At 47.7% G+C, this 27,951-nt stretch overlaps 1 protein-coding gene across 1 annotated transcript; it reads right to left on the bottom strand.

The window, feature by feature from the left end:
- Positions 1-9: 9 nt before the first annotated feature.
- On the bottom strand, positions 10-24,995 carry LOC104023872 (ubinuclein-1). The gene is made up of 18 exons (XM_075719325.1): positions 24,578-24,995; positions 22,927-23,013; positions 21,863-21,958; positions 21,441-21,575; positions 20,957-21,060; positions 19,793-20,231; positions 16,395-16,465; positions 14,843-14,972; positions 14,498-14,616; positions 13,875-14,003; positions 12,806-12,949; positions 9,697-9,747; positions 8,474-8,516; positions 6,921-8,144; positions 5,714-5,966; positions 5,303-5,392; positions 2,640-2,745; positions 10-123 (listed from the first exon to the last, which is right to left on the bottom strand). The coding sequence occupies exons 1-17, from the start codon at positions 24,863-24,865 to the stop codon at positions 2,693-2,695; spliced, it is 3,456 nt and encodes a 1,151-aa protein (XP_075575440.1). The 5' UTR covers positions 24,866-24,995; the 3' UTR covers positions 10-123; positions 2,640-2,692.
- Positions 24,996-27,951: the final 2,956 nt, after the last annotated feature.

Below are 27,951 nucleotides of genomic sequence, written 5' to 3'. Positions count from 1 at the left end.
GGGATTAACATTATTTTACCTTTGCGAATGAAAGGATCAGGCAGGATCGCATCACTGCTCCAGGGTCTGAACCCTGCATGTTCTTTCCAGCAGATGTCAACTTCAAGCATCAGCAGGAGGACACTGCATGAGAATATGCAATTCTACCACCACAATGGCTAGAAAGAGAGCTGTAATTTACTTACCAGCTAAGAGACTTTAGTTAAAACAGTAAATAATTCATTACTCACTCAAGGAACAAGATGATCAAGAGGTGATCATCTAAGCTGAAAGACAAATTCTTGAAAACAAAGTCATGAAACTAGAGGTAAGGAGATGGAAAAAAGCATTTTGGAAACTTTGAAACAATTTATTCAGTTGTTCTGTACAAGATTAACAGTTTTCATACCATCCCCCACTATCTTCAGCAAGACAGTCCCAACACACACAAAAAAAAATATAATAGTAAACCGCAGCTCTTAACACCCGAAAGGAACTGCCATACTAAGTAAGTGCCATGGGAGCCTCGCCTCCCCACACTGTCACGAAAGCGTTGCAAGTTGCCTCGTCAAGGCAGAGATGCCAGACTCCTGGCTCCGCATCAGCTGTCAGGTCTCTGCATGGTTCTGCCTTGCTGCGACTCTGCTCCATACCATTCACTCATTCATTATAGCATGTAAAGAAAAAAATATCCCACAGAATTTCCACCAAATAAACATTTCCCTGAGGCAAGAGGCTTCGCTAAATTCCTAGAAGGAGGGCATTCTGCTCTGGCCATGCACACGGGTGCTTCCCAGCAGAAGCATTCAAGTGAAAGAAAAGAGAGGGAGTAGAACCAGTACCTCGGGTCACTCGCTGAGAGTCCCTATCCTGCCAGGTGTTTGAACACTCTTTCAGCTACCATGGGAAGTTGAAGGTGCAAAGTACCTCTCAGGATTAGGCCTTCAACGGGAACCATGCGACATCCACTGCTCAGAGTCTATTCGTAACTGCTGTGCTTAGTTTTAATAACACAAGTTCTGTCTTTGGCTCTTTTGCTACAACCTAGGTATTTTCTGTAAACAAATTTTAAATCTGAGCTGCATTTTTTTAAAAAAAAATACAAACAATGCACTGATCTTGGGAAATTAGGTATCAGCTCAAATTGAAAACAGTCCATCTTGGATCTTACCAAAAATGGGGAAAACTAAAGCAGATATTTGCTGGTATACTCTGTCAGCATCCTTCCCCAAAGCTCAAGAAGGAAGGCTGCAAGCTTTTGCTTGAAATACCAGTAAAGCCTATGCGGATCAGCGCTACTACAGCATGATTCAGATGTGGCTGTGGGGGCCTGAGAAAAGGCAGACTGGGGGAAGAGCAGAAAATCAAAACCATAAAGCTTGGTTGTAACCACAGCCTGCCCTTAGCTATGCACAGACTGAAAGGGTGTACTCAGGAGAAGTATTTAGGTCTAAGAGTTAAAAAATTAAGAAGAAAAGACACACCCCAATTCTAGATGGTCCCCACTCCTGCAGCTGTGACAAGCACATGATCCTAGTGCAGAAATCATCGAGGAGAGCAATATTATTCTCTGGAATTCATTTGACTAGTAGTGACCTTGGTTAATCTAGATCATTCCCTCTGCCCACCAAAGAGATCATAACCAACGACCCTAGAAAAGAATGGCTTTAGGGGAGGGTCTGGAACCCGCCTGCACAAACTCAGATAAGAACTGGTGCTCTTGCTGGATTTGGTACTGTGTTTGCAGTCACCAAGACACCACTGAAGTCCAGACAGTGCAGCTTTTTTTTTTGATGTGCAACCATAAAAAGCTCTATTAAATAAAACAGAATACATTTTAAATACAGAATGATTAAAAAAGGGTTGAGGAGCACACAAAATAGGGTTGAAATGTGTGTCACTAGTCCATTCTTGCTCCACCATAAAAGGCACTGGAATTATGTCTTCCTATACATGTGACATGCCGAGAAGTGTCCCATTCAATCCAATGCATTCGATGGTAATGAGGATAAAACTGAGCAGGAGGAAAAAAATCCAAAACCCAAAAGTAGTAGAATTCTCAAAGTCAATGACTGCATCTAAAAATGTCTCTCTAAAGAGTCTTCCTTCTCCTCCAGAGGGGAACATCAGGTGGTTCATTAGATTCACCACACAGGAAATGTTAGGTCCTCCAATTAACTGTAGCACAGTTTTATAGTACAATTGAAAAGTTAGTCAAATGTCTTCAGAAAGCACTGGCAGTGCTAGAATTATCCAAGTAAATCTAAAGCAGAAGAAAGAAGCACCTTTCATATCCTCCACTGGGAGACCAAGGAGGTAACTGGACTTGGAGGTACTTGGCAGAAACAGACACAGGTGGGTGGGTTGGAATCCACTGCAAGAAAGCCAAGCCACCCAAGTCTCCCTGGGAGTTCTAACTCCTGCCAGTGCCAGGGAATGCGTGAAGGGCAGCAGCAATAAAACAGTGCTACAAAATGCTTCTCTCATTAGGGCATGGCTCAAGGTGGCCCTTTGCTTGGGACTTAGCTCTGAAAGCCTCTGAGCAAACGCACCAATGAGTTCCTCATTGTGGTTCAGTCTCTCCAGTTGTTTGGGGCGGGGGGGGGGGGGGGGGGGGGGGCCGGGGGAGAAAGACACAGCCGGTATCCAAAGTTCATGACCTGTTCCTCTTGGTTTTATCCTATGTGTGCTCTAGCTCCCCTCCTTGCAGACATCACAACTTGCGCTGCTGTGCATTGGACCCTTTGCCGTGAAGCTGAGAAGCATCTGAAAGAAAATAAAGTGGGATGGGGGTTCAGCATCAGCTCCACAGAGCTGCATGCAGCTGGGACAGCCAGATGTCTCTATTTTTCCCTTCCAGCACCAAGGATTCAGGGGGTAAGAGAATGTGCTTGGAGACATCTTAAAACTGGGAGCAGCCCTGCCTCTGCACCTGAGTAAGGGACACGGGAAACACTGAGGGTCTCCTGTGGCCTCCCAGCAAAAGCACCATGGCATAGATTCAGATTGCTGGTTGACTAGCTAGCCTATGCCCTCCTCTAAAAGCCATCCTACCATGTCTCCCCATCTAGGAAACTAGAAATACATGGTACTGGCTGCCTTGCATCTAAAGGTGGTTTGAAATAACACCGTCAGTACACCTTTGCTATTGTAATGAAGGCTTTAGGTGCCCACTGATAGCAACAGGAATCAGGAATCTAACCACTGAAGTAACAGAAAGGAATAGACATGGAGGGAAAAGAGAAAATGCACTGAAGGGAGAAAAAGGAAGGAAGTTTAAGGAAGCAGAAGTTTTCCAGGAGCAATTAGAACTACCATCAGACTATGATGAACAAATGGGTGTACTGAGATGTGCGGTTAAGCAGCAGTGGCACTGAGCAGCACAGCAACAGGTTCTTCTCCAGGACAAGGACAGTTCATTCCATGCAAGAGCTCAGCCCCAGCACGTCGCATTTCTAAAGCGAGCAGTCAGAACCATCACCACAGCACCAGCACACAGGCACCTCCACCAGCAAATGCAGAAGTGACAACACACAAGCAAGCACTGGATGCTCCTTGCTCAAATGCTTTTTGATGAATGCTGGTATAAGCACTTTCGTTTAAGGCATCAATGTTTCCCTGCATTCATAGCAACCTCCCAACACACCAGAGTCCTCACAGCTTTCAGACAGAGCAATGCAGCTGTGGCCATTTGCTTACACAGCCAACCACAGTTTATGCCACAAAACAAATTAAGATCACAGTGGTCACTTAAATATCTACTGTGTTCTACAAAACACCACAACTGGTAATATTCCCAGAGATAACAGCACTAGGCTCAATCTCCAATCTTTATGTGAAAACACCAAGTGAGAAAGTGGGTCCCTGATGAATCTGTCTCAATGGTCAGTTTTTCTTCACTTATTCCTAGTCACCTTTTGTCTACTTGCAGCTTCTAGCACTATGGCCTGCTTAAGAGCAGCAGTCCATCAAAAAATTCTTTTGTTATAAGCCCTATAAGCAACAGTGAAGTAACCACTCTAAATTCCATCAAATAATGGGACAGAGAACCCCTTCTCAGTGACACAGAATACATTTCATATCCCATGTTCAAAGCAAAATCGGTCATCTCTCCAGTAACTGTGAATTTACAAACAGGAAGGAAGGGTCTGTCACACCAGTGATTGCTGCTAGTACATTCTTCTTCTGCTCCACCACATCAGAGTAGCATAACAACCTGCCTCCGACAAACTCTAACAAAAGAAGCAAAGACAACAAATTCTTTGAATTTTCACCAGTGCACGGCACTCTCTTCTTTCTTCATCAAACAAGCTCTGCGCTCAGCAGTCAAGGGCATTTTACCCCATGACTGCTATGGGAGGCCACATGAACTCCAGCAGGTTATCCATACATCTAACGGCCTTGGTGCCACAGTATTAGGTTAGCACATCCACTCCTAAATCAGGCTCATATTGCCCAGTAAGACAATCACAACAGGAGCAGGTACTAAGACAGTGGCACTGAGCTGCACTGAAGCGCTAAAGAACACTTGATCAAGAAAGCAGAAATAGCAATTACCAATGGAATAAGCAACTCCCTGAAGCAGATAAGCCCATTCTGCTGGCCCTGCATTTCAATTTTCCAAATGCTGCATGAATCCCCCTTACTTCTCTCCTACTTCCACAGTGCTACACATTTACACATGCTCATAGCCCACCAGGCAGGACTCCATTTACGAGCAGAGAAGGTGTTCTTCAGAAATCTCAGGTTTATGCATTGCTTCTGCAGGCATCAAACTAGGGCAGGAACAGGCTTAACTGCAAAATCATCACATTGTCAACACCAAGTAAAGCAGTCTCCATTTACACTACAAACTTGTCACGAAGGAGATACAGGCAATTAGCTCAGAGCACAGATGCAAGACATTCTGGTCTGACACATTTTATATAGGTCACCAGAAACAAAACTCCACAGAGCCAGAATATTCATTCCTGGGCAATCCTGGCAGACTGTGCATAAACATGCACAGCTTTAATCCTGGCAGGATAATTCTTCACCACGACACAAGCAGCAAAGCTGAGTACCTCCATGAACCAACACTTGCTATAAGCACTGAGGGCTCATCATTCCAGAAACGCACAAGTTTGCCCTGGCTAACTAAACAGTAAAGGACGCAGAGGGCTACGCCTCACTTTGTACCTCGGGGAGGCTGCAGGCTTTAGCGACGACCGCACCGGTCAGACAACGTGGACAACCGCTTTGCTTTCACCCCTAGAGGAAGTATCTGCTGAGATACAGGATGACTCACAACGCAGAAGACAAACACGACCGTCTGACAAGTTACCTGGCAAACTTTGTGGTAAATGAGTGGACAGGGCAGAATGTGGGAGTGGCGCTGCATGGTGGGGGCTGGAGTGCAAGCCAGCCAGAAGACCTAGAGAGAAAAACAAAGAAAGGAGAGGGGAAAAAAAAAGAACAAATACACATCGAAGACAGAAATGAGCAGAAGAGCTGCAGCAGTTAGCTTATAGCTCAGCTTTCAGCTATTGGGACTTCTGGGCTAGCTATAGGGACGTGCCCAGCGTTCTCCAAATGCAACTGCTGGAGATATAAGTGCATGAACTACAGCATGAAGCAACAGCAAGAGAGATGGGTTGGTCTGCAATGGGTTAACACAGCAGAGCATTGGTGTCCTTGTTATTTGACAGCACAGGCACAAGTCACACACACATGCATGACCATGAAGGATACTCACTGTGGCCAAGGCCGTGGTGGAAAGTTCCTGGAGCAGGTCCTGTAACTATTGCATCCTTTGACACTCCTGCTTTTGGGGAGGAGTCTGAACTGAAGGAGATGACATGAAGAGGGAAAGAATGAATAGGAGAGATAATACCTAATGGGGTGGAGCTCAGGGCAGCTGGCAGCTTTGGATTGCTGGACTTGTAGGATGGAGCCAGTACACTTAAGGAGGAAGAACTTGTTAGCAGCACAGCTCCACTAGTTCCTTTCTGAAAAGCAACAGAAAAGGTCACTCAGGAGTAGGAAAACCAAGGCATAGCATCATTCATACTTAAAGAACTGCAAAACATGGGGTGCTCAAGCATTCCTCCTTGCAAGAAGTGCCCTCCCAGCCAGGGCCCAAGAGCTGCCAACTCCTGAGGCCATCTGGAGGTGCCCAGTACACTGGCAATCCAGCTGCTGGACGCTGTGCTCTTCTAAATGAGACCATACTGGATTTCACTCTGTTGTTCCCTTATTCTGGAACTGTGCCTCCATTAGGCAGAGGAAAAGCTTACACACTGCCTGTGAGTTCTGGAGAGTACTTCCTACTCACTTCTAGCAGCATCACTGCTGACAACTCAAGGTACCAAGGTTTGGTGTACCCCTGCATCCAAGAATGTTATCTGAGATCTCTCCCATGGAGATACCGCTGGAAAATGCTTTTCAGCTCTCTATCTCAGTAACAGACAAGGTACATGGGCTAAGCAATACCGGGTTTTCAGGCCCATTTAAATATTCTCATTTAATTGCCCAGCTCTTTCCACGTGCCACAAAAGAAGGGAGGTATGAGCAGCCAACAACAAATTAATACAGCAGCATTAGGAACAATTACTTTTTTGCTATAGATGAAAATTAAGGTCCTTATACCATTAAATACAATGGCTGAATAATACAAGTCTGTATAGGTAACCCAGGAGTCCTTCATGAGACATTATTGAACCATATTTTGCTTAGTTCTTACTTTAAGCTGAAAATGAAAGCTTGAATTCTGGAGTGCAAGCCCATGGCAAAGGCCAGGACTTCCTAGCCTAAGCAGCCAAGACCCAGACAGCGATTCAAGAATTTCAGGAAATTCTTTTGAAGTCGTCGCTTTACAGCAGGTCTGAACAAGTTAGGAGATGGCCTGACACACTGCCATGCATTCTGCTGGCTTCAGGCTAGGCCAGCACACCCCTGCTTACCGGCACAGAGGTAGAAGATGCGGTGCTGCTAACAACAGCTGGCTTTAGGGAGGAGGTCAGCAATTTGGCCACTCCTTGAGTGCCCCCGCTAGAATCTCCATTTGAACCTCCAGGAGGTGCCACCAGAGTCAGCTTCTGCGAAACGGGCGTCTTCTTCACCGAGGAGCTTGAGGATGGGCGGCTGGACGCCTGGCCTGAGGAAGGCGTCTGCACACTGGGCAGCAAGTTCCCAGAGGAACAGCCCTGATTTGCAGAAGCTCCAGATGAGGAGCTGCTGGAAGAAGCCCCGTGCTTGGAGAGGGAACCAGAAACAAAGGGTGATTTGTAAGATTGTCCTGAAGAGCTAGAGCCACTTGAGTGTTTTCCTGTGTAGCTGAGAGATGATGAGGATGAGCCTGGGCTCTTGTGGGAGCTGCCGGAGTTTTGGGTGCTGCCTGGTGATGCAGAGGAATGGAAGCTCTGAGCTTTGGTTGATGACTTGACCTGCTGGAGAAGGGAGCGTTGGGGCAGTGGGGAGGACTTGGGATTCTGCAGTTTGACAAATGGAGCCGGGGAGGTGAAAGTTTTCTGTAGCTGGCTGCTTGAGTGAAAGACCTTCACCTGAGAACCCGGCACTGGGGTGGAGGTCTGAGGCCCGTGGCTTGGCCGGATCAGGCTGTGGTGTTTCTGTTTAGCCTGGTGTGCATCAGGAAGGATTTTGTTGGGGGAGGCTTGGCAGGAGAGCTCTTTGTAATTAGAGTTCTCTGTCTTTTTGTCTTGAGAAGACTGGCCCAATGCCAGGGCCTGCTCAGCCAGGAAATTTAGAGGAGACTGGAGTGAACCAGAGGAGGATGTAGGGGAAGGGTTGGACTTTGGAAATGTCCTCTTCTCCTCTGAGGATGCAAGAGATGAGATCTTCTCTGGTGGAGCTTTTGGAGCTCCAGAAAGAGTAAAGTCAGGGCTCCCTCCCGCTCTGCTGTTCAGCACAGCCAGCTCCTTAGAGACTGCTTCGAGAGAGGAAGTGGGATTATGAATTAAGTCCTCATCCAAGGAGTCATCCATGAAGGCAGCAGGAGTGCCAGTGCTGCTGGCTGCTTGGGCTGTCCCAAGGGACAAGAGTTCTCTGGTTTGGGCACTGATACCCAGAGCTCCCCCCTGGGGCTCTGAAGACAGAGCTAAGGTGCTGCTTGAGTGCATCGAAGGAACGGAAACTGACACCTTTTTATCCAGCTTGCAGGAAGATTCCTGGAAGAAAATCACAAGAGAAGGCAGAGTCAGAAGAGAAGCAGGGTTTACTGCTGAAAAGGGAAGGGAAGGTTCCTGATTGGGGGATAAAAGGCAGAATAGGCATGTTCTGTGCCTGCTGGCCCCATCTCCCTTCCTGACTGCTGCTGCCATCAATTTTAGTTGCTGTTCTAGCTGTTTTTTCAAGCCCAATACTGACTAGAGCTATTTCCCAGCACAACTTCCCTGTACCTAATGTATAGATACAAGGCTCAAATATAGGATTTAAGATGGCAGACACTTGACTCTTATGTATGTCAACCATGGGAACCAGAAAACAATGAACTCACCTTCACTTTCACCTTAGTAGGAGCTATAACCTTCTTCTTCGCCCTGTTTTGAGGGAGACAAAAGAAACATGGCTCACTGAAAGCCCACAGGAAAGCATCCAATTAGGGAGCACACTTGGGCCCTGTTAATGATGATCCACTGAGTCTTTTGCAAAGAACCAAGGGAACAGAGGCAGCATCTCAGGTTGCTAGGATTCAAAACCATATGACATTTGGTTGCTGCTCTAGAAAGCCCCAACTCCCACACAGGGGAATGAATTAGGGAGCGGAGCAGAGTCTTGAAATGGTAGCAGAGCAGTGAAAGCACTCAACAGACACAACCTGCACCGACTGCAGGGCTAGGAGCTACTACAGGAACCCACTGCTGACCTGACTATAGCAATACCCAGAGAGAAACTGGTACAGAGACTGTTTTGGAGAAAAGTTACACATTTCTTTTAGGTTCCCAGAAGAAGTCAAGGATGCAAAAGCATCTGCCAAATTGACGGAAAATAGATCATTTGGTCTGGTCAGATGCAATCTCTGGTACAAGACATCCCTGAACTGCTGGAATGGTATGGCTGAGGGAAGGATGACTCTACACTCTGTTTCATAATCTCTTTCTCACACTTCCCCTCGTTCATCCAGTGCCAAGAACAGGACTGTCTGTCAAACAGACATCAGCCTAATCCATATCATCATCTATTATAGACTGCCAGCAAGATCCATGAGACCCTTTGGCATTAAAGCACCTGCGCAGCTGGATTCCGATGGCTCTCTTGGTTTGCCACCCACAAGCCTGTTGCACCCACCTTCACTAGCTTGATCTCATTGTACCCCTCCTTTAACCAGCCAACAAGAAAGAGGGAATCCAGAATCCAGTAAGGACCGACTGAACAGGTAGCAATCATCACAGTGCTGGCATCACACTCCATTTTACCTTGATCTGCCTCCTAGGGACTAGCACAGAGGCCTGACTCCAGTCTGTTGAACAAGGCCAGGAGGCAACCTGGCTTCAAAGTTCTTATCTTTGAGCTTACTGTAAGGCTAAAGCACCTCAGGAAGGCTGTCGTTGGGAGATGTCACACACAAACAACCACGCTCCCTAGACCTCCCCAAATGAAGCAGCGCCAAACTATCTGATGGGAGCCAAGCAAGCTCAGGTACTCCTGCGTGATCCACCCAGGCCCCAGGGAACGGAGTTCACCAGTTATCACTCCAAAGGAATGCTGCGCGATACTCACAGGACTGATGTGAGGTGTCCATGTACACGCCTGCTCTCCTTAAACAGTGTCCTAAGAAGGGAAGAGAGCAATGAGAAGTGATATCCAGCAAGACCCAGTAGAGCAGCTGGGATCACTGGAGACAGAGCTGCACAGTACAGCAGGGGACTTAGTGAAATTAAAACCACAGAGAGCAAACAAATATTCATCCCTTTTCCAGGAAAATCCTCCTGAACTCCCCCACACAATTCCCTCTCTGGGGAGCTATACTTGTAGGCGCTGGAAAGGCCATTAAGGCAGTTGTTGGACAATAACTAAGGAAAAAGCTCTGCCAGCTTAAAAAGCTGACAGCCAACTGGAGAGGCAGTACAATCATTCAAACTGGGCATTACTGCTGCCACAGTCCATCCAAGAGCTGGCAGATCATACAAGAGCACTTCACCAACTTCAAGGGAGGAAGGTTACCTTCCCCTGTGTCAATACAGCAACATGGATGAAAAGCCTTTGCACACTGCGTGTCTCTGTTGCTTTTGCGTCCCCAGCAAACAGCTGAGGTGACTTTTTCAATCAGCACAACCATTTCAGTAACAATTGACTAACCACAACCAATAAATACAGCTTCATCCAAAACCCTTTACTACTGAGGCTAAGTGAACCAGAATCTCACACAAACACTATTTCACCTAAAACAGCTGCCACTCAGCTGCCGCCTTAGATATCAGGGTGAGAAGCTTATAAATACACCTTCAGTACTGGCATATGGAATATGCTTCCTGCCTGGAATTAACAGCCTGACAAAGACTTTTGTCATCCTTTTTCTTTTAAAAAGGAAGCTTATTTTAACCTTATTTCTGTTAATTGCCTTTTAGCACTGCCTGAGAAAATGGAACCATGGCAGGGCCTCTCTGAACTCATACACAAAGGTTCTACTCCGTCCATCTTCAAGTTCCTCTTAAAGATGAACTTCTATGATCATGATGACAGTGAATGAAGCTGACTTGACCATAAAATTGTTTACAATTCTCCTAGTGTTGCCAATCCCTCCCCTTCCCTTCTGTGTGTCTATCAGTCTACCCTCTGTCTTTAAACCACAAAGTCATAGAATCATAGAATATCTCAAGTTGGAAGGGACCCATAAGGATCATCAAGTCCAACTCCATCAAGTCCCAGCAGGAGAAACCACTGTCCTTGAGCCACTGGAAAGCAACCAGGAAAAGCACTTTTATTCAGTCATTCTGTAGTTAACTTCAACGGAAGACCCTCCTACACTGAGTCTTAGGTGAAAATTTGTATGCCTAAGAACAGTTTCACCCACAAACTAGAGGGAAAAGTTTTTAATTTCCTTTTATTCAAAGAAAAGTTTTTAAAACTTGGCAAGCTAAGACCCTCAAGCTGGTAATATCTTCATTAACTGAGTAGGAATCTGCACCCACCTCTTAATGCCATCATTCAGCTCCCATACACTAAAACAACACACTACAACCATGCACATTACTGTACTTCATGTGCACATGCAACTGCAATAAATGGCCATGGATTTTTCCAAATGGATCTGTAATGTGCTACTCATACTTACTGCTCTTAAGAACTGGTACCTACTTCTTCCTTTATCCCCCATGAAACCCAAAAAGCAAATTCAGCAGAGAGAAGACGACAGTGCTGTCCAGCTCTTTAAATGCAAAGAGATAGATTCCAGCAGTAAAACTGTACAGTTGTCCTTTCTTTAAAACTATTGAGCAAAACAAAGCAGGCCAGAAGCTGATGACGTTGCCAGCAGAATGACTCTCTGCAATTTGTATGGCTCTCTGCAATTGCCAGCTCAATGGCATGATGATGGAGGGCGTGAAAGAGCAGGAAACAGCAGTGAAGACACCAGATAGGGTAAAGAAAACCACACCAAATTCCTACTTACTCTGCTATCTGATGCGTCTAGTGCAAGTCCGAAGCCCCTAAAACTTTCTGCTTTGCTTTCTTTTGGGAATACTCTAGGGTCTAGGGAAGACTTCCCAAAGTGTCTGAAAAATGCATCCGTTGTGAGACAGATTACAAAGTGATCCTTTGTAATACAGCTTCAAGAAACCACAGGCCAATCAGCCTCACCTCAGTCCCGGTTCTACCTTGCAACTTGTCACTGCCAGTGGCATCCATCAGAGGCCAAGGGTGGCCAAGACTACTCAACACTGTCATTTACAACCTGGACGACAGCACGGACTGCACTCTCAGTAAGTTTGAGGGTGATATGAAAACGGAGGGAGGGGGAGAATATGTTGGAGGGCAGGGCTGCCATTTACAGGGACCTGGACAGGCTGGAGAAAGGAGCCAACACAAACCTTGTGAAGTTCAACAAAGACAAACGCAAAGTCCTGCAGCTGGAATGGAATAACCTCACGCAGCAACACAGGCTGGGGGCCAACTGGCTATGTAGGAGCCTTGCAGAAAGGGACCCAGGGATCCTGGTGGACAAGTTGAACATGAGCCACTGCTGCAAGGGTGTACTGCTGAGAGCTAACTATATACTGGCAGGTATTAGCAAGAGCACAGCCAGTAGTTCAAGTGCTTATTCCCCTCTGTTTAGCACGTGTGAGGTCAAATCTGGATACAACATCCAGCTTCAGGGTCCCCACAATACAAGAGAGATGTCGACAAACTGGAGACAGTCCAGAGCCACTAAGATGGCTGAGGAACAGGGACACACGACACACAAGGAGAGGTGGAGGGAACTGGGTTTGCTCAGCCTGGAAAATGAGAAGACCAAGGAGGGATCTAATGGCAGTCTTCCACTACCTAAAGAGTGAGGGGGGGCAGGGAAGCTACAAAGAAGATAGAGCCAGACCTTTCTCAAAGGTGCACAGTAAAAAGCAAAAAGAGGGAATATTCAGTTCAGTGCAGCAAGGGGAATTCTGATTGGAAATAAGGAGAAAAGATTTCATGAAAAGTGATTAAGAACAGGGGCCCAGAGATGCTGTAGTAATCTGCATCCTTGGAGATTTCCAAAACTCCATAGGGCAAGGCCCTGAGCACTCCAACCTAACTTTGAAGCTAGCCATTCTTTGAGCAGGGGTAGAACTAATGACCTTCCGAGGTCCCTTATGACAAGGAATCCCTGCAGTACAACTTGATTCTTGCTCACCTGGCCTGCATCCAGCCTTTTGGCCAAAGGGGCTTCACCTCTCCATCTAGGAAGGTCTTCACATAATCCTCTAGAGACTGAGCCTTATTCTTGTCAAGGTCATAACCATCCAACTTAATCTTCACCAAGTGGCAAAGCAGCTCCCTGAAGAACAGGAAGATTTCAAATACAGTTACGCGGATTAACTTTCCCCAGTTGGAGGTCATTCTGTTTACCCAGGGCTGGATAAATACACCAAGACACGCCTGGCTCTGCATAACACCTTGCTAATAAAACCGACCCTGCACTGCCTCTGCAAGGAAGAGGAAGGGAAAGGCACGTTCCTCGCTCTGTGTGTGCACGCACATCAACGCGCCAGGGGGGAAAAGCCTCGTCACCCCTTCCCATTTCAGTATCCTGAAACAGCAGAGGTACTAAACCAGTGCCAGAATTACAGGCATCATTAACAACCGCAGAACTGAACCTCTCTGCAGACCTTCGTGCTGAGAGGCAATGAGAAGGCAGGAAATGAAGCTTGATTTGTTCTAAAGGAATCAGCCATCTACAGGGCAGCACCCCAATTTCTTACAGAATAAGAATGAAGACGACCACAGGATTGATTCCCGTTTTATCCTTTGTCCCTCTCCCCTTCGCCCAGCACTCTGTTCTTTGTCAGACCCCTGGGTGCCAGGGGCAGCAATCCCCATTAGCTTTAACTGCTTCCACAGCCACAGATCTGGTCTTGTTAAGAGTCTAGTCTGTAGGATTTCAGCAATTCAGCCGAGGTCCTTCTTTCCCCAAAGATCTGTCCCTCTCTTTTGGCCTCTGCACAGAGGCTTCTTAGCACTTCTCTCAGAGTTGGCCTGTGCCTGAAATCAGCTTAGTTTTGCAAGGTAAATAAGGGTGAGATTTAATAAATGCAATAGTGGCTTCCATAAACAGCACAGTCTGCCACAAACCTCCAAGCTGGCTGTTACTACAGATGATCAGCACTGCTCTGAAAACAAGATACAAATACTGAAATGCTTCATTTCCAACTGCATAAAACAAGACAAGTCGCAGGTTCTTTTAATATCTAAATTATGCAAACCTGATTTCATCATTCCATTGAAATTTCTTTCGTGGTCCCATGATGCGCTTCCCTCCCTTTTCTTCATCCTCATCATCATCAGAACAAACTCGATCTCGTTGCTCTTTGTCCTTTTCCTCTTCCAGCATCCTAAAACAGAGACAGAGATAACATGGAATTAATTATCCTGGAGATTCAAGGACAGGATTAATTATCTCTGAACAACACTGTTCAGAGGTCTCAATAGTCAATGATAACACACGCATGGGAAGAGGGCCTAAATCTCTTGCTTTGGGTGCAATCTGAGCTAAGTGCTCAAGGTTAAGAAATCTCCCAATACTGTGTAATAGAGACCACAGGACTAATCCAGTCTGACTGTTCTCAGACTGCCATGTTCCTAAAGACAGGCCCACATAGAAGTGAAACACTTCAGCCAAGTTCTGGTCCCATCAATGCTACTGTAGTTGGCATCACCATAGACAGCACAAAGAACGCACACAGCTTAATTAGACAAATTAATGCCCGTCAGCAATTTTTTACTACAGAACAAAAATAGGTGGTAAACTTCATCAGAGCAGCCTACAGGTCACAGGGAGCCTGCTGAGAAGAGCTACAGGTGCGTAGCGAGCAAATGAGGAGCTTACTTGGCAAACTTGGCCTGAGTGTGGGCTTGGCATTCCTCCTGGTACTTGGCCATCTGCTCTGGCATGGCCCTTCCAATGGCTTCCTTCAGCTTCTGTAGAGGTTCCTTCAATCGGCCACCCTAGAGCACAGCACAGAACAGCCTGAAGTTCCACATGGTGTGTTCCAGCTGAGACACCCAAATCTGGCAGGTTGAGACCTTGACGGTTCTGAGTCCACACCACCACATGTGGTGGCTGAACCACGCTCAGTGGAGGGCAACACCACGTTAGGTAGACCACAGCTGTGCTCTGGACATCAGGGGTAACATGCACACAACACAGGGATGCGCTACCAAATTCACTCACCTGCTCATAGAGATAGAGCTTACGGGCACGCTTGACCAGAGTGTCCTTACTGCACGGGAAGAAAGCAGCCAAGTGGGCATACACCCCTGACCGGATCTGGCTGTTCAGCTCCCGGGTCTGCAGCTCTATGCTGAAGAACAAGACAACCACCACAACATTGACCAGGGATCTGGCAGAGGTTCTCTCAGCAACATAAATGCAACTCTGATGCAACCTGGGGAGCTGGAGGCAGGCAGAGAGGGACAAAGTACAAGCCAAACTACGTGAACGTTCTTTAGATTTTAGAATCGGATGACTCAAGCCTTTTATGCCAAGCTAGGCCTTTCATTCTAGTTTGATTATCTGGAAAAGGAACGAAAGGATGTCAGCAGTCTCATTTATTCTGCATTTCTTCCTGGCAGCTGAAGTGCAGGAGTGTCAGGCAATGAAATGAGACGTACACACTGCTTGTGTCAGATACCATGGTGGTCTAACGCAGGATAATATAGAATCAAACTTTATCCCTTGGGCTTGAACTTACTTCCCAGTGAGTAGATTCGAGAGGTCAGTGTGTGCCAAACCCTTCTAGTCTACCCTTGATTGGTTTAGTGTGGATTTGGTAGTGTAGGTTAATGGTTGGACTGGATGATCTTAAAGGTCTTTTCCAACCTAAACTATTCTATGATTCTATGATTCTATCTACACAGTTACGTATAACTTCAGAGACTTAGCTTTTTAAGCCATCTCTCAGTGTCAATAAGAAGTGTAAAAAACCCCAACTGATTCTATGGCAAAGTCATACAAATCTATTTAAATCACAACTGAATGTGGTTAAAGCTATCAGTTTGAAAAAAGGTTAGGACTGTTTGTGCAGTCAGCACTGGAATGCTAAAAGGTGGTAATCACCACTTGAAACAAGAGGGAAACAGACTCCCAAACTTCCCTTCAGCAATTCCCTTCAAGTGCCTTGATAAACCTTAATGAAATTAAAGCCTCTGTGTAAGTATTACACTGCGATGATCACAAAGCTGTGTGCATTCATCAGCCTTCTCTAGACACTTGAAGAAGAATGAAGCCATTATCAACAGCTGCGTGAAGCAACACTGGCATTCTATAATTGGAGGACTCAAAACCACAGAGCAGTAATGGAGTTCCTCCAGTCTGCAAAGAAAACCAGTTGAACACAGCAGCCTTATCCCAGTTATAAAATATTCCATATAGCATATAACTTAAATAGCAAAGAACACGCCTGACATCTCTGACAGGGAGAAATTTACTGTTCTTGTATCAAGCTACAATCACAGGTCAAGTGACCAAATTTAAGTACACGGGTATCAAGCATCATCTTGAGAACAGGAGGCCTGGATACATCCCTTCCAATCTTCTCCTTCCTCAGTTATACATCATATTTCAACTGAAGGCCATTTCTAAGAGACTTTCACGTAGGCATGTTCTGCGTAGAGGACCTGTATAAGGACACCCCCACAAGTCCTGCTAAACCTGCTCCTGAATTTACCAAAAACACTCTGCCTAATATTTTCCTTTCCCACTCTTCTCTCCTGGCAGCACTTACTCCAGTATGATGTTGTTGATATCCTGAGTGAAGAATCGCTGTTTGCCTTCTCCCTCTGCAGCTCTGGCGGCCTGGAAATTAGCAAATAACACAAGTCATCATCAGTTCACAGATACAGACAGGCACAAGCAACCAAGTGTTTTTTGAACTACTTCAGAAATACTGTAAAACAAGGCACAGTTTTATCCCTCCAAACTCTGCACCAGCTACCTGCTGTAGATGGGCTAAAAGCTGCAACAATTGACAGACAGAAGAGAGACTGCATCCTCTCCTCTTATGCCTCCTCACTGCAAGTCCAACCCTGCCATCTGAACTGGCAAGACCATGTCCTGCCCACAGACCTTCCCATTCTGGATTCTCCTGTGCAGATACACTGGAGTTGAGTGCACTGGAGTTACCACAGTAGAGTGATGATTTCTCCATTTAATGGGGCAAAGGAGATGGCTTGGTGGCCACTGGCTTCCTTGGCATACTTCCCACGGGGAGAAGGGACTCCTAGAACTCTAGGGCATGTTTGTAACTTCACACTAGAGCTGTTAGGTTGAGTAATATGAGCATAGAGCTTGTCCCTAGAACAGGGAAGACCATCCTAGTCACATTTAATGAGGGTTAGGGATACTTATCATCAGGCTTTCTAGACCAATCTGGACGCTAAGCCAAGAAACCAACAGAAAGAGTAGCAGCCACAGGGGATATGTTGTTTCCAATCAACACCATGGAAGCTAAAAAAAAAAAAATCCTCTTCAGGAAGCTTCCAGACCTATGACTGCACATACAGAGCACTGTCCAAAAATCACACCCATGAAAAATATGTCCAGTGGGAAAATAATTCCAAGAGATGAATGAGATAGTAGAAAACTGCCAAGAGCTTTCAGTCTCTTCTGAGTGGGGATGTAAACAAAGCTGGGATTCACCACGAGGCACCATATCAAGCTAGTGATTCCTGGCATGGGAAAGGAGACCCAGAAAGAAGGGCAAGATTTTGAAATCCCCTGATTTAATACTTCAAGGTTGAGGCTGGTAAGTAATTAATTTATGCCCAAAAGGTATACATTCCTCTCTGTCAGCAGTAGGTCACATAGACAGCTGGTGGTATCAAAGGAGAAGGCTCAATGCTAAAGAGAGTCCTCAACAGGAAAATTCTTTTAAGAAGGAGAGTCAAAATCAAATCAGTTCAAGCAGAAGAGGAAATGCCTGAAGGCTCCATTTAACCCAAGAGATGCTCCCACCTGCTGGGATGGAAGAGACCTGGCTCTCAGACAGAGGAATGGCACCTCTTCATTCCCACCTGCACGAGAGTACATGTCCCAAAGTCCTAACTGACCCAGAGGCTTCAGCTTGTTAAATCTTGTATTTCTCCTCCTTGGTTTCTTTTCTTAACATACACAGTCCAGCAACAAGAGAGACAGCAGCAGGAAAATCTAACCAGAAAAATCTGTGGGTAGTCTGCTATGACACTACCTTGCAGCAACAAAACAATTAACTTGATATCATGAGAGCCTCCATAATATTCTCCTTTAGCTGAGATACAGTTCAGAAACAGCTGTTTCAGTGTTTTCTGTTAACAGCCTGAATAGCAAATAGAAACATCCATGAAGTGCTTGTTCTTTTTATCAGCTATGGCGATACTTTCTTCAATTCCTCCTCTTCCATCTGCTCACCACCACTATGCACATTCAAAATTTCTCAGCAGAACACAGTTATCTTTAACAGAAGCTTATCTTTAGTAACAGGAGTTATTAAGTAAGAGATGCTTAAGTAACAGGTGCTCTAAATTGATGTGCCCCAGAAGGCAGAACACACAGCACCACAGAGGTCTAAGAGCACTGTTAATGACTTAAAATCAATGTTTAAAAACAACACTAATAGCAGGAACAAAACATCTCAGCATCTGCCAACAGGCTGATGGTGACAGCCCTCACACCAGAAAAGGCCCACAGCAAGCCTGAAAGTGCACTTCTTCGACATGCCAGGAGAGGGATCTCTGACCAGCACCCAATGTTTTCCCTGCTTCTCCGGAACAGCGGTTCCCAAAGCGGGTCACAACATTTCGGAGAGGACGGGGGACTCCCGCAGGGGTCCAGCTCCAGGAGGAGCTAGCTACTGGTGAAAAGATGTGGGATCACCCTTCTGATATGCTCCACTCCCTCAACAGTCTCCCAACACCGAGATGTTAAAGATGGGGAAAGAACCCAAATTGCCAGTGATATGGCTCCAATGCAGGGCATGCCAAATTGTACCCATGCTTCAGTGAAGGCATCTACCTGTGTATGACACAGGAAACGGTTCTAACAAATCCTCAAGCCCCATCTACAGGGCTTTTCACGCCTTCTCACACTGTAGAACAGGTAATGCTTTCCAGCTGCACCCACTTATTTTACATACAGAACACTATATGCCACTTCACAGACACTGTCCTGACCATCACAGCACATTAAAACTATTACGGTGGAATTTGTCCTTCAGCCTCATTAGTTCACATTTTAAGTTCATTCATGTTAAATTGACTTTGGAAGTTACCTCTTGCATCAGGTCGATACTTTGCCAAGAGAGGTAAAGAAACCATAATGACAGGTGGGATGCTGAGTGTTACATTCAATAGATAACAAGGTGTCCTGGTTTCAGCTGGGATAGAGTTAATTTTCTTCCTAGTAGCAGGCATAGTGCTGTGGTTTGGATTTAGTAGGAGAAGAATGTTGATAACACACTGATGTTTTTAGTTGTTGCTAAGTACTGCCTATGCTAGTCAAGGACTTTTCAGCTTCCCATGCTCTGCCAGGTACACAAGAAACTGGGAGGGGGCACAGCCAGAACAGTTGATCCAAACTGACCAAAGGGCTATTCCATACCATATGACGTCATGCTCAGTATATAAGTGGGGGGGGGTTGGCCGGGGAGTAGCGATCACTGCTCGGGAGCTGTCTGGGTATCGGTCAGCGGGTGGTGAGCAATTGCATTGTGCATCAGTTGCTTTGTATACTATTATTATTATCATTATTATATTGTTATTATTATCATTACTATTTTACTTTACTTCAATTATTAAACTGTTCTTATCTCAACCCAAGAGTGTTTCTCACTCTTACTCCTCCAATTCTCTCCCCCATCCCATCAGGGTAGGGGGAGTGAGCGAGCGGCTGCGTGGTGCTTAGTTGCTGGCTGGGGCTAAACCACGACACAAGGTCAAGGACTTTGACACTACCTGACATCTGGGCATTCAAGAAAGTGACTTGGCAATAAGAGAAAACAGGATGACACAAAGGTGTAATCTGACGTGGCACTGCGAAACTCCCCCGCTGGAGTGTGCTCTGTCTCTGGGTGAAGCTACACAAACCCAGCAGAGCTGTTCCCTCTCCAGTAACCACTCAATCCTACCGCCCTGCAATGAACTGCCATACCTGAGCCAGTTCTTTGATGCGTTTCTCCAAAGGAGTTGGCAGGCCTTCTGGGAGGGATGGTGGTTGCTTGAAATCCTGTTCCACACCCGTCCCAATAGGATCGCTCCCATCCTCCACATCAGGAAAAGGACTCCCTTCTGGGGATTCACTGAGGAGTCGCTCCAGGTCTAGGTCAGTTAACGAGTCCATAGCCGTCGCTGCCTGAAGCAGGTCGTTATCACTGGCATGGCCAAAGAGCGAGAGCAAAGGGTCAGGCATCGCCTCCGTCTCCCTTGGGGCTGGAGGTTCTGCCAGTGAAGGAGTTGACACTTTCTGCTCTTCATCTTTTTTCTTCTGCGCATCCTTCTCCTTCTGAAACTTTTTCAGCATCTCCTTGACACTAAGAGCGCCAGAGTATTTCTTCTTCTTCTTCTCCTTACTTGCATTTAATGCTGTAAAGCTGTAAACAAAGTACAGAGGATGAAAGCAAAATGAAATGAATACAAGATTAAGGGAAAGAGACAAGGATACCTTCATCCCAGTTCACTTCGGCCATATGTACCAATCCCCTAGAAAGTCTTACCCCTTTACCAATTACACCAGGAAGAATATTCTATTGCCTCTTAAGGTCTTAAGGTCCTGCTGCTTGTTCAGCTTGGAGAAGAGAAGGCTGTCCTTCCTCACTACAGAGAGGTGATGGAGCTTAAACCACCTCCACCGAGTTATGCTCTTACTTAGCTACGTGCATTGTTCCGGCAAGGAAGATTTGGAAATGCACAAACAACTAGTGCAGAGGCACTGAAGCAAGAGGGAGTTAGCATGACAGTAGCTGGACGCTTTTTGCCTGTTAAAACCAGGAGAGCAAATTCCTTTTCCTTCTCTTCAGGCTCTCCAATATCTGTTGCCACTGTCAGTGCCTAAACAGAGCTCCAAGAAACACCAACACTGCAGCTAGCTGTGCCCCTCTTTGCTCGGACACTCGTGCTGTGGGGCTGTGCTCCTTCCCTAAGCACCAGCTGCCTTTTTTCTCCCACTTTGGAAGCAACGGGGCTTTACCTGCTGGTGTTTATGCAGCACGCACTCAAGCCACCCCCCACTGCAACAGGTACTACCGCAGCGTAACAAATCCCACCCGTAACCCTGAAGCAAGGTGTCCAGCAGCAAGCGTTCCCTCCCGCTCCTTACCCAGCTTTTGGAAACTTGGACTTTTTGGATTTCTTTTCCTTGTCGTAAGAATCATCTTTCTTCTTTTTCTTCATTTTTTCACCTCCGTCTTTCAACTTCCGCTTCTGGACAGGGTTAAAACCAAGTCACAATCAACGCATCTCCTGCCCATGGAATTGGACCTGCACCCCCACAGCCACTTTAGGCCCTCTCCCAAGAACTGGAGAACAGCTTCTTCCCCACTGGACACGTTAACCCAACCCCCATACATGTCATCACCACGGTTCTGGCACACACTGTCTTCAACATTTCACAGTGCACCCAGCTTTTACACTAGAGACAATCCTATCAAGAAAGGGGCAGGGATGCCAAGTGCTCCTGCTCTTTGCCCTTTTAGCCGCCTTGCTTCGGCATTATGAAAACGGGGCTGTCTCCAACAGACATTGCCACCAAAAAGGAGCACACCTCTAACAGAGGAAATAATCGAGACAGCTGCCTTGCTGACCTTGGGACACTTCTTCTTCTTCTCTTTAACATAGTCATCTTCAGATTCAGATGCTTGTCGAAACTGCAGTGTTCCTGAGTTGATGTAAAACCCTCCATACTTCGTAGTAAGAGAAGCCGGAACAAGCTCATCGTACTGGAAATAACAGAGGACAATCTATTGGCACTGTAAGCTTTGTTACTTTATTCTGTAGCTCAGCTGCTTGGAGAATGGAGTGGGACTTGTGCTCCCCCAGGAACGGATGGGGCTGTGGACACGCCTGCCAACCAGCATTCTCCTGCCATGCGGTTGCCCCGGGAGCTCTCGTTCCCCAGCCCTGGCGCACTCCTGGCCTGCACCCAGTTCAGGTTCTCCCCAGGTGCCAGCTCAGCCCCCTCCAGGCAGCTGCCTTTAACCACCCTCACTCCTGCCCCAGTACTCACTGCTTCAGAATTATCAATGAAGGAGTCAGATTCGTCGTATCCATACCCCATGTCAATCAAGTCCTGAATACGGTCCTTTCTACGTCTCTTGCCACCCTAAACAATAACAGATTGACAGTGCGTTCATCTTTCTTTTCCAATTACCACAGGGATGGCCCCAATACACGACACTGACATTGGCTCTAGTACAGAAAAGAAGAATGAGATCTTTTTTGCTCCTAGCAGCAGCAGAACCAAACCAGCATTAACACCCATCATACTGTAATCTCAGGATATGCTAAATCCAGTTTTAGGCCTTGTCATGTGGAATCAATAACAGTGCAGCCAAATGAAACTGAACACTGACCTGCCAGGCAGGCTGACTTTGTGGCAGCAGACTTTACGTTGAATTGGGTCTGCACCCCTTCAACATTTCTGCCACTGCAGAGATGGAGTGTTCTTCCATAACCACTATACAGTCGGCACAAACTCCATACTACACACTTCAAACATACACACAGTGCATTAGAGTGAGTCATAGGTCAAATTCACATCACAAGACAATACAGCAACTCGCTATCCAAAAGTGCCAGTTGTAAAACATAACATAGTTTTATTGCCATCACTTTAGTGAGAGGAAGAACAGAAAGGAAATGGGTAAGACAGCTCAGCATCTATCACACTACCCAGCGCAGTACTGTCCTAAGGGTAGCAGACTCACCAGACCACTGTATGTAGAGACTTAACAGATTACATTGTGCCATGGCTACAAGGCCTAAAAATTAATTTTTGCTTCAGAAAATTAAATTTTTTAAGTTATATTAAGATAATGGTATTTGCCACTACAAGTGAGACCATCATTCGCATTAATCAGACTGTCATTGGATTTAAGAAGGTATCTGAACTATTTTCGTGGACCACAGCCCTGAGACAGGAAAGGGAACATGAAAAACAGAACCTTCCAGCCAAGATAAAGGACTGCAGGAGAACAGGAACATAAGAGCCAGTGACCATTACGACTGGTTGAGAGCTGAACAGCACTACCCATTCTAAAGGATAACATAACAGAAAGAAGAAAAACATACATATTTTTCTTCAAACTTCCTAGCAAGAGCCTCCACTTTATGCCTTTCCTTTTCATCATCATTAAATGGATCAGCGGGTTCTTTCTTCTGTAGAAATAAAAGACACAAAAATATCAGAATTAATCCTGTCACGCAGCCACCAAAAACTCCGTGCATTAAGCCCTTAACTATCACATCCAGGCAGAAGCTCAGACAAATCAACCTTTAGTACAGTACTGCTTAATATGTTCATGAATGACATACAGTGGGATAAAGTGTATCCTCAGAGAGTTTGCAGACAACACCAAGTTGAGTGGTGCGGTTGACACACTTGAGGGACAGATTCCCACGCAGAGGGACCTGGACAGGCTAGAGAGGTGGGCCTGTGTGAACCTCACAAGGTTCAATAAGGCCAAGTACAAGGTCCTGCACCTGGGTCAGGGCAATCCCTGGTATCGATACAGGCTGGGGGATGAAGGGATCGAGAGCAGCCCTGCGGAGAAGGACTTAGGGGGTACTGGTGGATGAAAAGCTGGACATAAACCAGCAATGTGCATTTGCAGCCCAGAAGGCCAACCATATCCTGGGCTGCATCAAAAGAAGTGTGGCCAGCAGGTCGAAGGAGTTGATTCTGCCCCTCTACTCTGCTCTGGTGAGACCACACCTGGAGCCCTATGTCCAGCTCTGGGGCCCTCAGCACAGGAAAGACATGGACCTGTTGGAGCGGGTCCAGAGGAGGGCCATGAAGATGGAAGGGTTGGAGCACCTCCCCTGTGAGGGCAGGCTGAGAGTTATTCAGCCCAGAGAAGAGAAGGCTTGAGGAAGACCTTATAACAGCCTTCTAGTACTAAAAGGGGGCTTGTAAGAAAGATGGGGAGGGACTTTTTAGTAGGGCCTGTAGCGATAGGACAAGGGGTAATGGTTTTAAACTAAAAGAGGGTAGATTCAGACTAGATACAAGGAAGAAATTTTTTATTCTGAGGCTGGTGAAACACTGGACCAGGTTGCCCAGACAGGTGGTGGATGCCCCATCCCTGGAAACATTCAAGGTCAGATTGAACGGGGCTCTGAGCAACCTGATCTAGTTGAAGATATCCCTGCTCACTGCAGGGTGTTGGGCTAGATGACATTTAAAGGTCCCTTCTAACCCAAACCATTCTATGAGTCTATGATTCTGAGAGTGTCTCTAGGTCTTGAGTGCTCTCTCAGCTAGTTCTGTACCTGTCTCTGCTTCTCCTGACTATCAAAACAAAACAAAACAGCACGAACCATTAACTGACCGCTAAGCAGCAAAAATGAGTAGAATCCAATCAACTTTCTTTTCATAGAAAAACACCCATGAGGCAAAGTTCAGATGCTACGGAAGTTTGCGTGCCGTCGTATCCTGAGAAACGGCTTTCAACAGGCCAACAGAATTGTCAGGCAACACCTGGAAGCACCACGTCCACCACACAGGAAGAGATGCCAAGCACTACAGTGGAAATACTCGTGTGCAGTAGAGCAGGGTCCTCAAAAAGATACAGCCACGTATTGTAGAAGCATTTCTCCTTTGGATGCTCTTTAGAAAAGAGCTGCTCAGAGCTGCTAGCAAGCCAGGTACCAAAAATCCCTTTAGGTCAAGCAATTTAAAGTGAAACAAGCATTGTTCCCCACAGGCCACGAGGACACTTACCTTGTCTCCTGAAGAACCACCTTTCACTTTCCCTCGACAACTCTTCAGAAGATCTGGGTAGAAAAATTCTGGACAACGTTTGTGATCAGGCTCAAAGAGAGTGAGTGTGATTCGAACAGCTGTTGCAGCCGGTTCAGAGTCCTGGGGCTGCTCTCCATCGTCTTTCCGAGACCTTTTCAGGAAGCTGCTGCTCAGTGGACCATGGAGAGTGGTGAACGAAACCCTGTGGGGCTCTGTCATGGCTATGGCCAAGTCTTCCCAGTGCTCATGGCATAGTTCCCATTGCATCAGAAAAGGTATGCCCCAGCTGCACAGATATGAGTTTCACCGGCTGATTAAGGATAACCAAGGACGTTGGAAGTGGAACAAGTCGTCTGATTTTGAAGTTTGCTTGGGAAATGACAAGTGCCCGCACTGCTAGCGCTTGCTGCAATCATTAAAGAGAAAGAAAGAAGTCGACCCTCAAACCACAATTCCCTCCACCGTTGGCAGCCCCCCACGTTGTCACTTCTGCCCACCCCCGCGTCTCTGTCTGAACACCACACCGCTCCATTTCCAAAGGCTGAAGGAACTACAGTTGTCACGGAAACCAAACGACCCCACCAGCCTTGCTGGGACACCGCCCAGCAGCCCCGGGCAGAAACGCCGGCCTGGGCTGCACCGCCTCGGGCAAGGGCTCCGCTCCGGCCGGCAGCTCTCCCGCTGCACGGAGGCCCGGACACCCCTGCCCCGGTAGAGCGACCCCGTCGCCGGCACCCGTGGGGGGCTGAGCGGAGCCCGGGGGCTGGCTGCGCCGCCGGAGGGAGCCCCGGCCGCGCTGAGGGGGAGCGGGCCGCGGAGCTGAGGTAACCGGAGCCCTGGTGCTGAGGGGGGAGCGCGGGACGCCGCTGGCCGGGCGGAGGCTGCGGCGGCGCAGCGGGGCCGGGCGGGGGAAGGGAAGGGCCGGGCCGCCCCGCACTCACCGCCGCCGCTGCAGGACGCGGCCGCCGCCGACTGACTCCCGGGCCGACTCCGAGCCCCGTTCCTACGTCACGTGCGGGGGGCGCTGCCCTCGCGCTGAAGCCGCGCGGCCCGCGCCCAATCGACGCCGGCGCCGCAGTCACGCCTCGGAGGAACGGCGCCCGGACGGGCGGCCCGGCCCACGTGACGAGGGCGGCCCTATCCCTGCTGCCGTTGCCGCCCCGTCCCGGCAGCCCTCAACGCGGCGGCGGGAGGGAGGGGCAAGATGGCGGCTCTGGGGCGGAGATCGGCGGTCGGGCCGCACCTCACCTCACCTCACCTCCGGAGAACGGCTGAGGCTCCGCCGACACTAAGGAGGGGCCGTGACTCGGCGAAGCGGGCGCTGGGGCTCCGTCCCCGGCGCTGTCGTCCCTTGGGCGCTTTGGAGAGGAGCCGGGAGGGGTGTAGGGGTAGCGGGCCGGTACTGGAGGCTGTTTCGGGGCTCTCGGAGCGGCTGCCCGCGTCCCCGACACTTACAGAGCAGCGCTCGGTGGAGCCTGGTAGAAATCAATGACCTGAACGCTCCTGCCTCCGGGAAGCTGCGTTCATCCTGTCCCTCCTGGGCCGGGGAGCGTTTAAACAAGGTCAGGTTTATTTGGTAGAATTAAATACAACTTAAGGAATGTACGTAACAATAGATAAGGGGCAACAGAATAGGGAAGTAATGGAAGTTGTAAATAAGGCTGTAAGCACCGGGACCCTCAGAGCCCTGCGCTGGAAGAAGACTGTGACTGGGGGGATGATAAACTCCCAGCTGACCCTGAACTTGTTCGGGACTGGCTGCTCCAGCTGGCTATGCATAAATCTATGGGGCTTGATGGGATTCATCCCAGGGTACTAAAAGAGCTGGCTGACATCATCGTGGGACACCTCTGCATTGTTTTTCAACGGCCTGGGGAGTCTGGAGAGGTTGACCGGAAGCTGGCAAAAGTTGTCCCAGTTTCCAAGCAGGGTAAGAAGGAAGACCCTGGTAATTACAGGCCTGTCAGTCTCACTTCAGTGTCAGTTAAAATTATGGAGAAGGTTTTTCTGAGAGTTACTGAAAAACATTTGAGAGAGACTGCAGTCATTGGTCATAGCCAGCACGGGTTCATGAGGGGAAAGTCCTGCTTAACCAGCTTAATTTCCATTTCTGACAAGGTCAGCCATCTAGTTGACCAAGGGAAGCCAGTACATGTGGTGGTTTTGGATTTTAGCAAAGCTTTTGGTATTGTTTCTCACAGTATCCTGGATAAGCTGTCCAGCACACAGCTAGACAAGCTCATCATACTTTGGGTGAGCAATTGGCTGATGGGTCGAGCTCAAAGGGGGAATGGGATTACATCAGGATGGCAGCCAGTCACTAGTGGGGTTCCCTAGGGCTCCATTTTAGGACCAGTGCTCTTTAATGTTTTTATAAGTGATCTGGATGCAGGATTTGAATGTACATTAAGTAAGTTTGCCGATGATTTAAAGCTGTGGCCTCCCTTGAGGGTAGAGAGGCCTTAGAGAGAGATCTGGATAGGCTAGAGAGCTGGGCAATCACTAACTGTATGGAATTTAACAAAGAGCAAGTTCCGGATTCTCCACCTGGGACACGGTAAGCCTGGTTATACATACAAATTGGGGGATGGGAGGCTGGAGAGCAGCCCCACAGAAAGACGTCTGGAGGTTTCAGTTGATGGCAAGTTAAATATGCATCAGCATTGTGCCCTGACAGCCAAAAGGGCCAACTGTGTCCTGGGTTGCATCAAGCACAGCATAGCCAGCTGTTTGAGGGAGGTGATTGTTGCACTCTACACTGCACTGGTGCAGCCCCACCTCAAGTACTGTGAGCAGTTTTGGGCACATCAATACAAGAAGGACATCAAACTATGAGAGGGTGTCCAGAGGAGGGAGCCTGAGATGGTGAAAGGCGTCGAGAGCAAGACTTACAAGGAGCAGCTGAGGTCACTTGGCTTGTGGACACGATGACCATTATGGGTTCCTTCCAACTTGACATATTCTATGATTCTGTCTTCACTTAAAGATTTATGTGGGAAGCCCACGCTGGAGCAGGCTCCTGGCAGGACCTGTGGACCCGTGGAAAGAGGAGCCTGCGCTGGAGCAGGTTTGCCAGCAGAACTTGTGACTCCACGGGGGACCCACGCTGGAGCGAGCTGCTCCTGAAGGACTGCACCCCATGGAAGGGACCCACGCTGGAGCAGTTCGTGAAGAACTGTGGCCTGTGGGAAGGACCCATGTTGGAGAAGTTCGTGGAGGACTGTCTGCTGTGGGAGGGACCCCACGCTGGAGCAGGGGAAGAGTGTGAGGAGTCCTCCCCTGAGGAGGAAGGAGCGGCAGAGATGATGTGATGAACCGACTGCAACCCCCCATTCCCCGTCCCCCTGCGCTGC

Source organism: Pelecanus crispus, chromosome 11 (assembly GCF_030463565.1).
Source record: "Pelecanus crispus isolate bPelCri1 chromosome 11, bPelCri1.pri, whole genome shotgun sequence".
NCBI classification, from domain to species: Eukaryota; Metazoa; Chordata; class Aves; order Pelecaniformes; family Pelecanidae; genus Pelecanus; species Pelecanus crispus.
This window is presented reverse-complemented; position numbering and strand designations above follow the sequence as displayed.